This window comes from Pteropus medius, unplaced genomic scaffold (genome assembly GCF_902729225.1).
Source record: "Pteropus medius unplaced genomic scaffold, Ma_sr-lr_union100, whole genome shotgun sequence".
NCBI classification, from domain to species: Eukaryota; Metazoa; Chordata; class Mammalia; order Chiroptera; family Pteropodidae; genus Pteropus; species Pteropus medius.
The window spans coordinates 4,966,901-4,982,452 of NW_024354886.1; the positions used below are offsets into that span (position 1 = coordinate 4,966,901).

Below are 15,552 nucleotides of genomic sequence, written 5' to 3' on the forward strand. Positions count from 1 at the left end.
CCCACTACCCCTCCCCGCAGTCAAAAATGCACATAAAATTTTCAACTCTCTAGAAACTTAACTAAGAGCCTTACGTTATTGGAAGCCTTACCAATAACAAACAGTTGATTAACACATATTTTGTATGTTATGTGAATTATATAATGTACTCTTATAATAAGGTAAGCTAGAGAAAGAAATATTATTAATAGAATAAGGAAAAGAAAACACATTTACAGTATTGTAGATATTTATTGAAAAAAATCTTTGTATAAGTGGACCTGTACAGTTCAAACCCATGTTGTTCAAGGGCCAACTGTAGATGTATATTTGTAATTTATGTCATAAATAGCTAATATCTCTAATGTATAAAGAGCTTCAAAAACTTGAGAAGAAAAACACCAACGGTCCAATAGGACAAAGTATGGACAGTTCACAGAAAAATAAATGTAAACAGATATTAAACAAAAATGATGTTCAATCTCACTCAAAAATCAAAACTACACTGGGAATCACTTGATTTAAGACAAAGGTGACAAGTGGGTAAAGGAGATCAAATATATGGTAGCTGAAGGAAATGGGACTTTGGATGGTAATCACACAGTAGAATATACAGATGTCAAATAATAATGTACACCTGAAAATTATATAATTGTATTAACCAATGTTCCCCCAATAAACTTAGTTGAAAAAAAAGAAAAGACAAAGGTGACAGTGTAGTATAAAAAGATGTTTTTGTCAATAACAGTGCACAGTCAATCTGAGGCTATCTATAGAGAACAAAAATATGAACCCCTATCTTAATTAAGCCAAAAAAAAATCAGTTTCAAGGTTGACTGAGATCTAAAAGTGAAAGATCAAATAACAAAGCTTTTAGAAGAAAACAGAGAATATTTTCATGACTTAGGATAGGAAAAGATTCCTTAAACAAGACAAAAAAGTACCAACCATAAAAAGAAAAATAGATATACTAGACTACATTAGAATTAATAATTTCTGTTCAACAAGAAAACAACATTAAGAGTGACAATGCACCCACGGAGTAGAAGATTATTTGTAATACATGTTTTATAGTTTTAACTTTGGAACCATTTAATTTTATATAGTTAAAAAAATAAATTTAAAAACAATTAAAAAATTAAAAACAAACTGATATAAAACTCCTAGGAGATAATATACGAGAAAACCTAGATGACCTTGGGAATGGTGATGCAATTTTAGATACAACACCACCAAAGACATGATCCATGAAAGAATGGATAAACTGGACTTCATTAAATTAAAAATTTCTGTTCTGTAAAAGACAGAGAATGAGAAGACAGGCCACAAACTGGGAAAAAATACTGGCAAAAGACACATCTGATAAGACTGTTACCAAAATATACAAAGAACTCTAAAACTCAATAAAAAACCAAACAACCCAATTAGAAAATAGTCCAAAGACCTTAATAGAAACCTTATCAAAGATATACAAGTGGCAAAGAGGCATACGAAAAGATTTTCTACATCATATGTCATCAGGGAAATGCAAATTAAAACAAGATCCTACTCCTACTACACACCTATTGGAATAGCAAAAATCCAGAACACTGACAACATCAAGTGGTAAGGAGGATGTGAAGCAGCAGGAACTCTCACTGATCTTTGGTGGGAATGGAAAATTATAAAACCACTTTGGAAGACAGTCTTAGTGGTTTCTTTCGAATGTAAACATACTCTTACCATACAAACTAGCAATGACGCTCCTTCATATTCACCCAAAGGAGATGAGAACTTATGTCCACACAAAAACTTGCATGTGGACATTAAAAGCAGCATTAGTCATAACTGCCAAAATTTGGAAGCAACCAAGATGCCCTTCAGAAGGTAAATGGATAAATAAACTGTGGTACACCCAGACAATTGAATATACTTTAGCACTAAAAAGAAATGACATGGAGGAAATAACATGAAAAGACATGAAGGAACCTTAAATGCATATTACTAAGTGAAAGAAGCCATTCTAAAATTACAGAATCACTGTATGATTCCAACTATATAACATTCTAGAAAAGGAAAAGCTATGGAGACAGTAAAAAGACCACTGATTGCCAAGGGTTAAGGGTGGGGAGAGAGTCAAATAGGTGGAGCACAGAGGATTTTTAGGGCAGTGAAAATACACTGTATGATGCTATCACGATGGATACACAAAATGTACCAACAGGAGTGAACTTTAATGTAAACTATGGACTTTGGGTGATTATGACGTGTTAATGTAGGTTAATCAATTGTTAACAAATGTACCACTCCAGTGGAGGACGTTGATAATGGGGGAGGCTATGCATGCATGGGGGTAAGGATACATGGGAAATCTCCATACCTTCCTCTTAATATTACTGTGAAACTAAAACTGCAATAAAAAATTGTCCTCAGGAAAAAAAAAAATGTACCTCTCTATATGTCAAATTAATACCCAAATATATAAAGAATGACTTCAAGTGACTTTAAAACACAGTATTTTGACCACACATTCCTAATTGGATATATCAAAAAGTTAAAACATATACATACACATAGAAATATACTGCATTCAGTAGTTTTATTGATAGTTATAATATTAGTTTTGTTATTTTTTGAAACTATTAAAAAAGTAAATCATTTATTACTATGTTATTGTTGTTAGGAAGCAAGATTCGGCACATGAATAAAAAATACAAATATTAAATCTAAAAAGTTAACTCAAATCCTCTTTTTTAAATTGAGAAATATCAGGATATCATCATGATTTATTTTTCTTTTTCTTAAAAATACCTTTGCCCTAGAACTAAACACTGAAAAGCCCTTAAAGCAATGATAATTCAATGAATACCATTTTGCCCAGACCGCAGTCTCTAAATAATATTTCTCACTAAAAGGAATTAGGGTTCCTTGGAGAAATGTTTGATTCCAGGTCTGAGGTAAGGATGTAAAGAGAAGCCTAAAACATCTTGCTCTGTCTAAAAGCAGGACAATTACCAGGGTCTTGTCCAAAGGACTCAGGAAGTGACTCTGAAAGATTCTCACTAGCCAAAGATAGGGATATCTGAACACCAAAAAGAATAATGACTGTAAAAGTATGACATACAACAAACATATTTAAAAAGTAAATTCAAATTAAAAGCAAAAACCAAAAAAGTCAATGTAAACATAGGACATAAAAAATGTAAAATGTGAAAGTATGTAAAAAGAATGTAAAATAGTAAGCCGTTCTGGAAGAGTTTGACAGTTTCTTAAAAAGTTAAATCCTTACCCACCATACCACTCAAGCACACCATTCCTAGGTGTTTACCCAAGAGAAATAAAAGCACATAACCACACAAAAACTTGTATATAAATATTCATAGCAGCATTATTCACGATAGTCAAAAAATGGAAAGAAAAGTCCATCAACAAGTGAATGGATAAATAAACTGGTATATCCACACAATGAAATAATATTATTCAGCAATAATGGGAATGCACTATTGATAACTTAACAACATGGATGAATCTCAAAATTATGCTCACTAAAAGACGTCAGACCAAAAAAAAGTACGTACTATATAATTTCATTTATATAAAATTATAAAAATGCAAACTAATCTACAGTGACAGAGAACCAGTGTTTGTCTGGGAATAAGAGGGGGTGGGAAAGGGAAGGGAGAGGATACAAAGAAGAATAACGCTATGTATAGGGGTGACAGATATGTTCATTATCTTGATTGTGTTGACGGTTTCATGGGTATATGCAAACGCCAAAACTTATCAAATTGTATACTTTATAGATATGCAGTCTATTTTATGTCCATTTCACCCTAATAAAACTAAAAAAAAAACATCCATAAATTCAAAACGATAAGCCTCCTTCTTCCCCCCACCACCTAAAATAATTCTCTGGAGATTATTAGGGTGTCAACTCATAATTCTTTTTCTGTTGAGATATAATTTATAAATAACATTGTATCTGGTTTAGGTGTACATAATTCTTAAATGTGATAAAGGTAAATAATCTAGCATTTATCCTGACATTCCTGTACAAACTATATTTCAGGATAATCAAATAGTTGGTAAAAGAACATTCTTTAAAGACCATAGCTAATAAATGCAATAAGAAGAAAATAGTTATAAAATCCCTATTTTGTATCCCACAATGAAATAAAGGACCTAGACAACTATCATCAATGGTCCTTAAACCATTGGTGGAAAGTAGGTAAGGATCTTATCATAATGGACAAATGAGGCCAACATCATTTGCATCCACTAATTAATCTTAACCATAGTGACGTTAGGTGTCTCCAGATATGTTACAATAGGAAATACATAGTACCATTTCTGAAATATTATTATTAAAAAAAAAATTAAATCAAATCAAAACTTTAAATCTAACTACCAGATTAAATGAGAAACATTTTAAATAACTTGAAGAAATAATCAGCCAAAAATATAAAATGTGGGAAATTCTTTAGAAAAAAACAATCCAGTTTCTACAAATGAATAGTATATTTATTAAAAGTGTGGGGGGGAGGTGGTTAGAATTAAAAAGCTTTAAAACTCATATCACCTAAAATAATGTGTAGAGCTCTTTTGATCCACACTATAGTGTAAAAAATCTATTAGAAACAATTCAGGAAATTGAATATGAAATTCATATTAGATAATATTAAGAGAAATTGCTGTTAATTTTATTAATTGTGATAACAGTATTGCAGGGGTCTTTTTCTTCTTTCTTCCCAGTCTTCATTAACGATACATAATACAGAAATACTTACAGGTGGAATTATATAGTCAGGGATTTGTTTCCAATTACTATAGCACAAACACACACATAGCCACAAAGAGGTAAAAGAAAGATGGGGGAAAATGGCAAAATATGTTAATAACTGTTGAAGTTAGATCTTGGGTGCATGGGGGTTCATTACACTATTCTCTCTACTTTAGTGTATGTTTTAAATTTTCCATAATAAAGTTTTTATTTTTTAACTAAAGGGTGATCTGGAACAGTTAATGTTTCCAACTAACCTCTGTCCTGCAGCGAGAGCAATGGGAGACTGTCCATTGGGAGGCCGAGGCTCCTCACATGTCTTCATCTCCACCTCTACCTTATCCAGACACTGAAATAAAAGACATGACGAAGTAAGCGTCTGTACAAAAATCCACACAGCACAGACTGTCTTATTCATCTTTGGTCTCCAGGGACTAGTTGACTGCTATGCTCACAGTGGGAAGACAATATTTATTGAATGAATGAACGAACGAACTGAGCTACAAGGAGAGATCTCACTTTTCTCCTTCCATTTAAAATAGCAGCCGAACTCCATGACAAGTATAGGATTAGCTCACAGCAGAAAACTAAAACATAAATCCAAGCTACAGAGATATTACTGTTCCTGGGGATTCTAGTCTTTGGGATAAAGACATGTATCAATCAGTTCCTGAATAGCTTTCAGCTGATAATCACTCAACAGTCCATATGAATTGAGACCTCTAATTTTCCCTCTGTCAGGTTCCCAAGAGAAAATAGGGAAATCTAAAAGTAGTATGTGGGCAGCAAAATTTGTCATGAAAAACAACAAAAGAAAACAAAACAAACTCAGAACTCCTGGGCCTTGTGTGTCTTTGTTAATTCCTATACTGCCCAGCAGTTCCAGAATAAGTCCAGACAATAGTCATTCTGTCTGAGAGAGAACTCACAGGCCACACAGAAGCATTCACTACTCCCAAAAGGGACAGCCTATCAGGAATCCTCCCCATCTTCTCTTAGATCTTTTAAAACCCTACCCCAGCCATCCCCATTCGATTACTTGCAATCAAGAAATGCCAGTACCAAGCAAATTGGGTGCGTCTTCAATTTTGTCCACTGGATCTGAAAGAGGAAAGCAAAGACTCAGAGCTGTGGAAAGCAGGCCGGCCGGCCAAAGAGGACATTAGCCCTCTGACCACCATTCTCACCCGGATGGAGGCCCTGTTGCAGTAGACCCGAGTGATGGCTAACCAAGTGGGCAGCTCCAGTACATTCTGTAGAACCTCTTCATCCAGCTCCAGGTTGGTAAGCTGACCCTCTCCTTTCAGGGTGCTCAAGTTGATTTTGTCTGGGGAAAGATTCTTAGTGAACCTGAAAAGAGTAATGATAAGAAACTATAATTTCCATAGGACTCTTCTAAACAGGCATTATGGACAATAACACTTCTGAATTTAGAGAAAAGAGAACGTCATTAGATAACATTTGTGTGTTATCTAACGTCATTAGATAACATACTGTGTCTCTGCCATGTAAGATGTTAGGTGAGACCTACCATTCCCATGATTATGTCATCTTTCTACTCAAGAACCTACAATACAGATCCTGAGGAAATGGCTGCAGCAAGGGCAATATAGCTTTTTGATATTTCTGAATCCCTACATAAAAAGACAGAGCAACTAGATAGCAACACAAAAAGCCCATTGATAACATTTAAAACAAAACTAGAAGATAAAGCATCTTTCTAACCCCCCATATACAAGCAGGAGGGGAGAAAACATCAATAGCCACAAGACCTGAGTACACAAGCAGCTGTGCAAATGAACATAGAGGGAGGCAATAGGGCATCTGAAAGATCCAAGAACAGGATAACCAAGTGCTACGTGAAAAACAACGTGGGCCATTTTGAGAATAGCATCCGAAACTGGAAGGATTCTATCCATTGCAAGAGGTCGCCAGTGAAGCCCAAAGGAGCTGGAGCAGTCTAACTCTATAAATTCTTAGAACTAAACAAGGCTCCTTCCCAAGACAGGGCCCCCACACTAAGAAGAAACTGCTGGGAGAGGAATCTAAACTGAGCAAGACAGGGATAACAGAAATGAAAAAAAGAGTCCAATTAAAGTAGGGGGTGGGAGGCAGACCAAGATATCTCAGAAAGCAAGCCATTATATATTTTTTAACAATACTTGAAACAACAGAAGAGGGAGCTCTATGAAGTTAGAAAATGAAACATTAACAGGCTAATTATTAGTTTGGTAAGTAGCGTAAAATGAAACTGCAGACCCTTCCACATATCTTTGATGTGATAAAAGAACATACAACCACTCACAGTCTTGCCAAAGAGATTGAACCTGAATCTCATCATGCTGTTGGGTCTAGCTGCTAATTTGCAGGAAATACAGGAAAGGAAAACTGCTGAACAGCACCGTAAGTATACAATTAACAAAATACAGACTATGGAAAACTCTATAGGTCAAGTGGCCTGGACATAAACAAGTCACACAGGTCTTCAGTTTTCTCAATCTTGTGACTGTTTCACAATCATTTTCTCCAGTCTTTGCTCATGTACTCTCACCACCTACTCCTTTTCCTGGAGCACCCTCATCATGATCTGCTATTCAAGTCCAACTCAAGACTTCACATCAAGGCTTTCTGGCCCTAACTGCTGCAACTCCCATTAAACATTTAGGTTCTTAGGATGTTCTCTAATTCTCCCATATGTAACCATCCCTGTGCAATTAATCAGATGTTAAGTCCTTTGATATCAGTGGCTTAGTCTTAGCCATCCTTCTTTATTAAAATGGTTACCTAACAGAATGCTGAGCCTACATACCTCTTAGCTAACTACCTTGATGGCTAACTATTCCCAGCTCCCTTCTCTCATCTCTTTTGGCTGGATCAATATAATCCCAGTTCTTCGTAGCATAATCCTCTCTCCTGTATGACAAAGTATCTAGATGAATCTCATCCTTGTAATTATCACTGTCACTGCCTCTCATAATCACTATTTTTCACCACAATAATTAATTGTATCTTGCCCTCCATCCACAACTATACTTAGCCCTTATATATACTAGATGCTAATAGTTGACTTTAGAATTATATATTGCTTACCAATTTTTATTTTTCACCCACATCCTTTCCTTATACTGTACTGTGTATTTAGTGTTTTTGGTTTTCCTTGAACCATAAGATCATGACATGCAAGAGTTTTATCTTTAAATTTTTTTCTATAATGTCTAGAATGGTAATATTATGCAAAAAGGCTCTTTAACAATTTTTTAAATGATAGTAAAAAAATTTTTAAGTTTATAAATATGCAAAACAATACTGTAGATAATAAGGGATACAGACGGAATGCATTGGCATGATAACAAATCAGGAAAGTGCTTACCTGTGGGACAAGGGGAGGGGTCCACAGGAATTTTCTCAAGTTGGGGGGTGACTATATGGCTGTTCATTATACTACTGTTTTTACCATTTTAAATGGCAAATATTTCATAATAAATCTTTCTAAGATTCCTGTCAATTACTTATTGTATGTACTTACTATTGGGAGTACTCTGCCATAGGAGGTCTCTAACACTGCTACATGGTCTTGTTGAGTATGCCAAAAACACACAACCCTGACCACTCCTTGTCCAGACCACTTCTCAGGACTGTGTTACAAAAAGCAGCTTTGAGGAATGAAGTAATGTACCACTCCAGGACAAAGAGTTGGCTTGCTTATCACTTACCAAAAGCAATAGATTCCCCAAGCTCAATGTTCCATTCCTATAATACATGTGCAGGTATCCATCTGGGCCCATTCATGTCACTCCCATGAGACCTGGGGGTGGGGGTAAAGGGAACTGATACAAACATATGTTTATACTGTTTGGTGGGCCATGAGCAATTAAGTCCTGTGTCTCTGATTCAGGAGTCTCATGTGTTCTGCCATATCCATGAACTGGAGGAGGCTAATTATTAGCTTCTAAATAGGGTAAAATAAAATCCCAGACCCTTACATATAGTTTTACTCATTTTAATAGATAAAAAGAAGTTTAAATCAATATTTACTGAGTATGAACCAATTTTATTCTCTGAATCAAAAAGACAATCCTCTGAAAACTTGCCACAGAGGGAAAGAACTCCTTTATTCCTACAAGGAACGGCTACCTACAAGGAAACAGGACTGAGGTATAAAAGAAAAAAAAGAACATTTTAAACACTTCCATTTACATCAAACAACAACTGAAAGTAAAAGATATGGTGCATGCCCCTAAGGAACGTAGAGGAAATGTGGTCCTGAGGGAAGGAAAGGAACGGGAAGCAGAAAACAGAACTTAACATTATTTGTAATCGCTAGGTACAGGCAGGCTTCTTTTTCAAGCCCCTTGAATATTTAAATATTACAATTATGATTTCTTCCTAGTGACTCTTCCTCTATTGTTAACTGTTTAGGAAAGCCACATTAGCTCAGAAACTGGGGCAAGGCATCCTCCAGAAGCATTAGTCTTAAAGATAAGAATATCTGAAGACATAAAATTAGTTCCTTCTGTCCTCCCACATGATTCTCCCTACCTTAGCTGAAAATCATGGCAGGAATGAGACACTGTCAGAGATGGGAGTAATAAGCCCTTTAATAAGCAAGAGCAGGGAAAAAACTGAGACTCGCTACCACAAGCTACTTTATGATAAAAAGGCATTTTAAAGAAAAGAAAGTGACAGGAACCTTTTCAAGTATGTTCCTCTCTGAAAAAAAGAGGAACATACTTCAAATAAAATGAAACAATACCGTTTCTTAGTACTGACATTCGCAGTGATTATACTAAATAGGTACCATAAATTTAATGTCTACATTGTATTCTATGAAAAATCTAACTCTATTTACAGCTCCATATAAAATAAATGTCATTTAGAAGCCTTGAAAAAAAAAAGTATGTGATTGTGTTACATTTTCTCTTAACCTTGCCAGTATTTAGGGCAATGTGTCTCAAACTACTCTTCTCTGATCACATGGGTGAAATCACTTTGGTATGTTTATCTTAACCTGCAGATTACTGGATCACACCAGATACACTGAATCACAATGGGAAAGGGTAAAGAATTTGAATTTTTAACAAACTCAAAGTAATTTCTTCTGTTCTCTAAAGTTTGAAAATGGCTTAATCTGAGGTTTCAGTTAACCAGCTAAAAAAATTCAAATAAGAGAAAATAGAGGCTGCAGATGGAGAAGAGATGCATAAATCCATTCCTTGGAAACAAACTTCTCAACTTATGTTCTTATTATGGCTCAGTGGTTAAGAGCACCGGCTTTAGAGTTAGACTTGGACTCAAACCCAGGCTCTCTTACTTACTAATGCTGCGACTTTAGGCAAACTGTTCAACAAACATCACAAGGCTGCTGAGATTAAAGAGCTAAATAACATGAATTAAATACCTGGCATTTATTAAATGTTCAATAAATAAATCATAATCATTGTTATTTCTGGATTCTACTATTCTCTCCTTCTAGAAAAGGCTTAAATTATTATCTTTTAAAAAAGAAAAGGTTTAGGTGCTCATTTCACAACGTATATAAATGTCAAATCATTACATTGTATAACAAAAACTAATATAATATTGTATGTCAATTTAAAAAAATGTTTAGAAGGCTTAGATTATTATCCTAGGACTCAGGTTTTCTTCAAGAGACAACCCCTCAGATCTACCTTTCTACCTCAATGTAGCATCCTCTATTCCCAGGATACTTATTTCTATCCTTTTAATCTAGGTATCTAGAAATTGAAATCTGAACAAAGTTAAAACTGAATTAATATTCCCCAGAAATCCTACCCATTATATATCACTTTGACTCTAGGAATAGATTTTCATCCCTTGTCTCTCTAGTACTAATGGGTCACAAGAGAACAACAGAGGACAGGGAATAAAATTATCAATGGAGTCAGTCAAAACCAAGCTTGCAAAGACCAGGCCAACCAACTGAAAACAGGCCCATAGTTGGCAACTGACAGAGTTCTATGAACTCTGTAGGCATGACAACTGGCAAATGACAGCATTGACTTCTCCAGGGTAGTTCTGACAATAACCAGGTGGACTTACATTTCTGATTGTCTTGGGAATGATGCACTGAGTGAACACCAGCCAGCCAGGACTGGAGACTAACCTCAGTGAAGGCTGCTCATCAGCCAATTGGCAACCTACCCTCATCAACATTACTAACACAGAGAAACAACCGGAAAAGCACAAAACCTGTCTTCCCGCCCCAAAGCAGATGAGGCTCCCAGTGAAAGATGACCATTCATATTTCTGGGAAGGGCACAGAACAAAAAGCAAGAGAATAAACTTCATTTTACTAGATAATTTTTTGACTATCAGACTAGAGAATCTCTCTACAGAGATTACTTGACTCAGTCTCTATCTATTCACACAATCCCTCTTAACTTTTTCCCCAGACATTTTTATTCTGTCTGATTTAACATCTTTTGCTAGGCCACCACTGAGTATGTTAATGGACACTCAGCTTAAAATAATTTTGTCTTTTTATCCTATAGGCTGGGCCAGATCAATGTCCTTTGGACAACTACAAGTCATTTTAAAATATAATTTATTTTGTACACCACAAGTTGGGGAAAGCTTCATTTTCTGACCTGGATTAGCAGAACCAGACTACTAATGATAATGACATTTTACTTTTGTATCAGGCATTAAACTAAGGAACTTAAACTTTTGTCTCAATTAGTCTTCACAATTCTTCATTTTCCCCTATTTGAAAGAGCATGAGGTTCAGATGTGAAGTAATTTGCCCAAGGTGACAGGGCAGGAAGAGACAGAGGCAGAGTATGAACCCAGGTATGCTTCACTGCACTGTCTTGTTTCTACTAACATCTTCTCTTAATATTGCGTTCCTCCAAAACATACCTGGCACAGAATGGATTTATAAGCTGTCTCAGAGATGGTTGGAGGACATTTTTTCCCTTTCCTCTTTACCATGGACCGCTTAACCTCTGTAAGAAGAATAAATCTAAACTTTGGTGGGTAAAGTTATAGTGTAACTCCACCAAAAAACGTTTCTGAACTTTTACCAACCCAATCAGATTAACAAAATCTTTCTTAAGTATGCCCAGGGCTAATTCACCACCATTTCAGCAGTAATGTCCAATCTCTACCAAGACACTAACGAGACCACACAGGGTATGATCAAATATGCAAATAACCATCAAAAGCTTAACAAACGAGAATTCTTCAAGTACACTAAGGACTGCTAATAGTATATGTAGGTCTGCTGGAACACCAAGGGCTGTTCTTCCAAAAGAATAATAATGATACATGTATTTCCTTTTCCATTTATCAATTTACTTTTAGGATTCAACAAAAAATGGATATCACCTCATTACTTTCTCAGAAAAGGCAGTAAGAATTTAACTAAATCTGTCCACATTTTATAGTAATAACAAAGAATAAGTAAAAAGGTGATCCATGGGGCCAGACATTGTGAAGGAAATTTGTGTAGGTTTGCTCAACCAAGGAAATCACTGATCTAAGATTTGATCTGAAACCACCCCACAGTCCCTGGCACAAACTTTATTCAGCATTTGTGTTCCTAATTGAGGATGATATCACTGAGTCTAAGAGAGGCTGAAAAGGTCAATGAAAGCTTACTATTTATTCAACTTCAAGTATATGGGAAAACATTTTCTGGCCATCTGTTAACTGTCACAGAGCATAGACGCTAAGATGCAATTGAGTTGGAAAAACAGATTTTGATCAGGTTCCATTTCTGCCAAAGGACTGCAATCTGCCAAAGAGACAACAGAGAAAGGCTCTCAGACATCTTTGTGAAAATGTACAATGTTAAGTGAGAATTCTTAGATTTGTAGATTCACAGAATTTCAGAGCTAAAAAAGCTCTTAATCTTTAGTCCAAATCTATAATTCACAAGTGGTCAGAAAGTTAAATGACTTGCCCAAGAATCACAGCTAGCCAGTGGTAAAGCTGGGAATAAGTAAATGGTAGAAATGGGACTTAACTCAGTATTCATTCAACTCTCCCACTACCTGCATCCTAGAATTCAGTATCTGCATTGCTAATAATAGGGTTCATAAATTGCAATAATCAGTCTGCTTCAGATCCCACAGAAACTGAACTTTCACAGAAGAATTAAAATGTTCGCAAATACACTTTGCTTCCTTTGCTACTTTTTCCACTAAGGTGATCACAGTCCAATCCTTGGCTTCTAAGCTTCCTATCCAAATCTACATCTAAGTATTTTCACTTCTCAGCCATACCACAGGCTTGTCTTTAAGCAAAGATATAACACAACATAACCTGCAGCAGTTGATTCAGATACAGGATGCCTGCATCATCTAAACAAAACACCTCAATCACTAACATAGCTAACATTCCATCCCAGATAATCTGCTGAAATATGTTATTCAATTGTAGAGGCTAATAAGATTACTCTCCTAAGAAGTTTACTCTTAAAACTTCTACATAAGCAAATATATAATAACGCTTCATGGGAGAAATTACTCTTTCTTCTAGTTGCATCTGTTTTACCAACATTGGTTTTTTTAAGTGGTTTTTTGTTATTTGAGAGTTATTTATATACCGATTCAAAAGCCCCCTTTCTGAGTTTATTTTGTTCTGCCCCCAGATCTGTCATTATGCAACTTTATATATGCTAATATATATAACGCCTATAACCTATATATATATATATATATATATATATATATATATATACACACACACATACACATATATATATATCTTTATTACTGTAACTTCATTTTAAATCTTGAAAATACATATTACAAATCCTTTCTTTTTTTTTTTCCAACATTATTTTGACCATTCTCGGTCCTTTTCATTTCCATATAAATTTTTAAATCAGCCTGCCAATTTGTCAGGGGGGAAAAAAAACAACCTGCTGAAAAACTACAGCACTGACTCTGTAGCTCAATTTGGAGAGATTAGGCATATTAAAAATCAGCCTGCCTATCCTTGAACATAGTATACATTCAAGATATGGCATATTTATTTAGATTTAGGTCTTCTTTAACTCTTCTCAGCAATGTTTTATAGTTTTAGTATACATCTTTTCTTAAATTTATCTATATACTTAATATTTTTGGCACTATTGTAAAGGAAATGTATATTTTAGTCGTTAGCTGCTAAAAGATAGCAGAAGTGATAATTCTACATTGACCCTGTCTCCTGCGACCTTACTAAATTCAGTTATTTGCTCTGATAATTGTTTTGTAGATTCTTTAGGATTTTTTATGTAAACAATTATATCACCTGTGAATAGATAAGTTTTGCTTCAACATTTCCAATCTTCGAATATACAATTGATATTTGCATGTTGATCTTGAAATCAGCAACCTTATTAAACTAACTTATTAGTTCTAAGAACATTTTTTTAAAAGAAGCCATAAGATTCTCTACATAGATATTCATGTTGTCTGCAACGTCTTTATCAGGTTTTTATTACCAAAGTTATAATAGATTTATTAAACAAGTTTGGAAGTGTTTCCCTTCTTTATTCCCTAAAATAATTTGTGTTAACTAGGTATTATTTCTTCCTTAAAAGTTCAATGGAAATCACCAATAAAACTATCAGGGCCAGGGGCTTCTGGGAAAAAATGGCATAGATGATAGAGGCTTTGTTCATCCCTCTTGTGACCACATCAAAGTTGTGACAGAAACATGGAACAAACAGCAAGGAAAGTCACCTGGGATTTAGATGATGGAAGCACTACAACTAAGGAGAAAAATAATTAATCAGCCTGCAATGATAGAAGGTAGGAGGCGAAGATGCGAGGATGCCCAGTCTGAGCAGCTGAGTGGGTCAGAGGCTACAGCAGCAAGAGCTAGCAGCTGCAGATCACTTCTTAAAAGGGCCATGTCTGCAAGCAAACTTTCGTGGTGACAGATCTGCTTGCTCTGAGCACCAGCACCCAGTGGGCTACATGGGGGTCACCAGGAACAGGGGAACACTGAGTTGTTGGAGTGAGGACCAGAGGTGAAGTTCTCTCCTGGGCAGAAGTGCTGGTGGTATCCATTGTTCCTCTGTTCAGCCCTCCCCTCTCCCAGTGTGCGGACACAGAGTCACCATAGCTGAGATGTCATCAACCTGGATAATAGAGGTCACTCTGCCCAGAGAATTCCCTGAAACTCCTCCTCCCCCAACTCAAGGCCCCACCCAAGTCATATCCAGGTGTGTCCTCAGCAAGTCTGGTCCTCCTTGCTGAGCAGTGCCTAGACTCACACTGGGGGCTGCTGTCCTCAGTTTCTGGTGTGGTCTTTTGAGGCAACTATAAGCACAGCATCTGTGAATTGCTTGCTGAATCTTAACAGGTGGCCCCAGAGGAACTCAGGCTGGGGCTAAAATTGGCCTGCTGCTGAACTTCTCTCAGGACTGTGCCTCTGGACACCTACTACACAAAATCACACTAATAAGAACAGGAGACTTAAGAGCTTTGCCTGGTACATAGAAACAGACACAGAAAGGCAGCCAAAATGGGAAGACAAAGAAACAGAAACCATACGAGAGAACAGAACAGAGATCCAGATATAATGGAGCCAAGTAATCTAACAGATGCAGAGTTCAAAACACTGATTATAAAGATGCTCAATGAACTTAGGGGAAGTCTAGATGAATTCAGTGACAACTTTAACAAAGAGATAAAAAACATAAAAATAGAAATTATAAAAGGGAACCAGTCTGAAATGAAGAACACATTATCTGAGATGAGAAGTATATTAAATGGAATACACAGAGTGAATAAAGAAGAGGATCAAATGACCTATATAGAGGATGGGAAAGCCAAGGACACTCAATCAGAATGGCA

General features: G+C 35.8%; 1 protein-coding gene and 1 long non-coding RNA gene across 2 annotated transcripts in view; both read right to left on the bottom strand.

The window, feature by feature from the left end:
• The window catches only part of BLTP3A (bridge-like lipid transfer protein family member 3A), a 59,499-nt gene that overhangs the window by 29,480 nt on the left and 14,467 nt on the right, over positions 1-15,552 (bottom strand). Inside the window, exons 2-4 of the mRNA XM_039856179.1 lie at positions 5,926-6,088; positions 5,801-5,839; positions 4,996-5,087 (exon numbers count right to left, since the gene is read on the bottom strand). Of these exons, the coding sequence (XP_039712113.1) occupies positions 4,996-5,087; positions 5,801-5,839; positions 5,926-6,088 (294 nt within the window). The remainder of the gene's footprint in view (positions 1-4,995; positions 5,088-5,800; positions 5,840-5,925; positions 6,089-15,552) is intronic.
• LOC120597625 (uncharacterized) overlaps positions 12,344-15,552 on the bottom strand; it is a 14,757-nt gene continuing 11,548 nt past the window's right edge. Inside the window, exon 2 of the long non-coding RNA XR_005651425.1 lies at positions 12,344-12,494. This is a non-coding gene — a long non-coding RNA (uncharacterized LOC120597625). The remainder of the gene's footprint in view (positions 12,495-15,552) is intronic.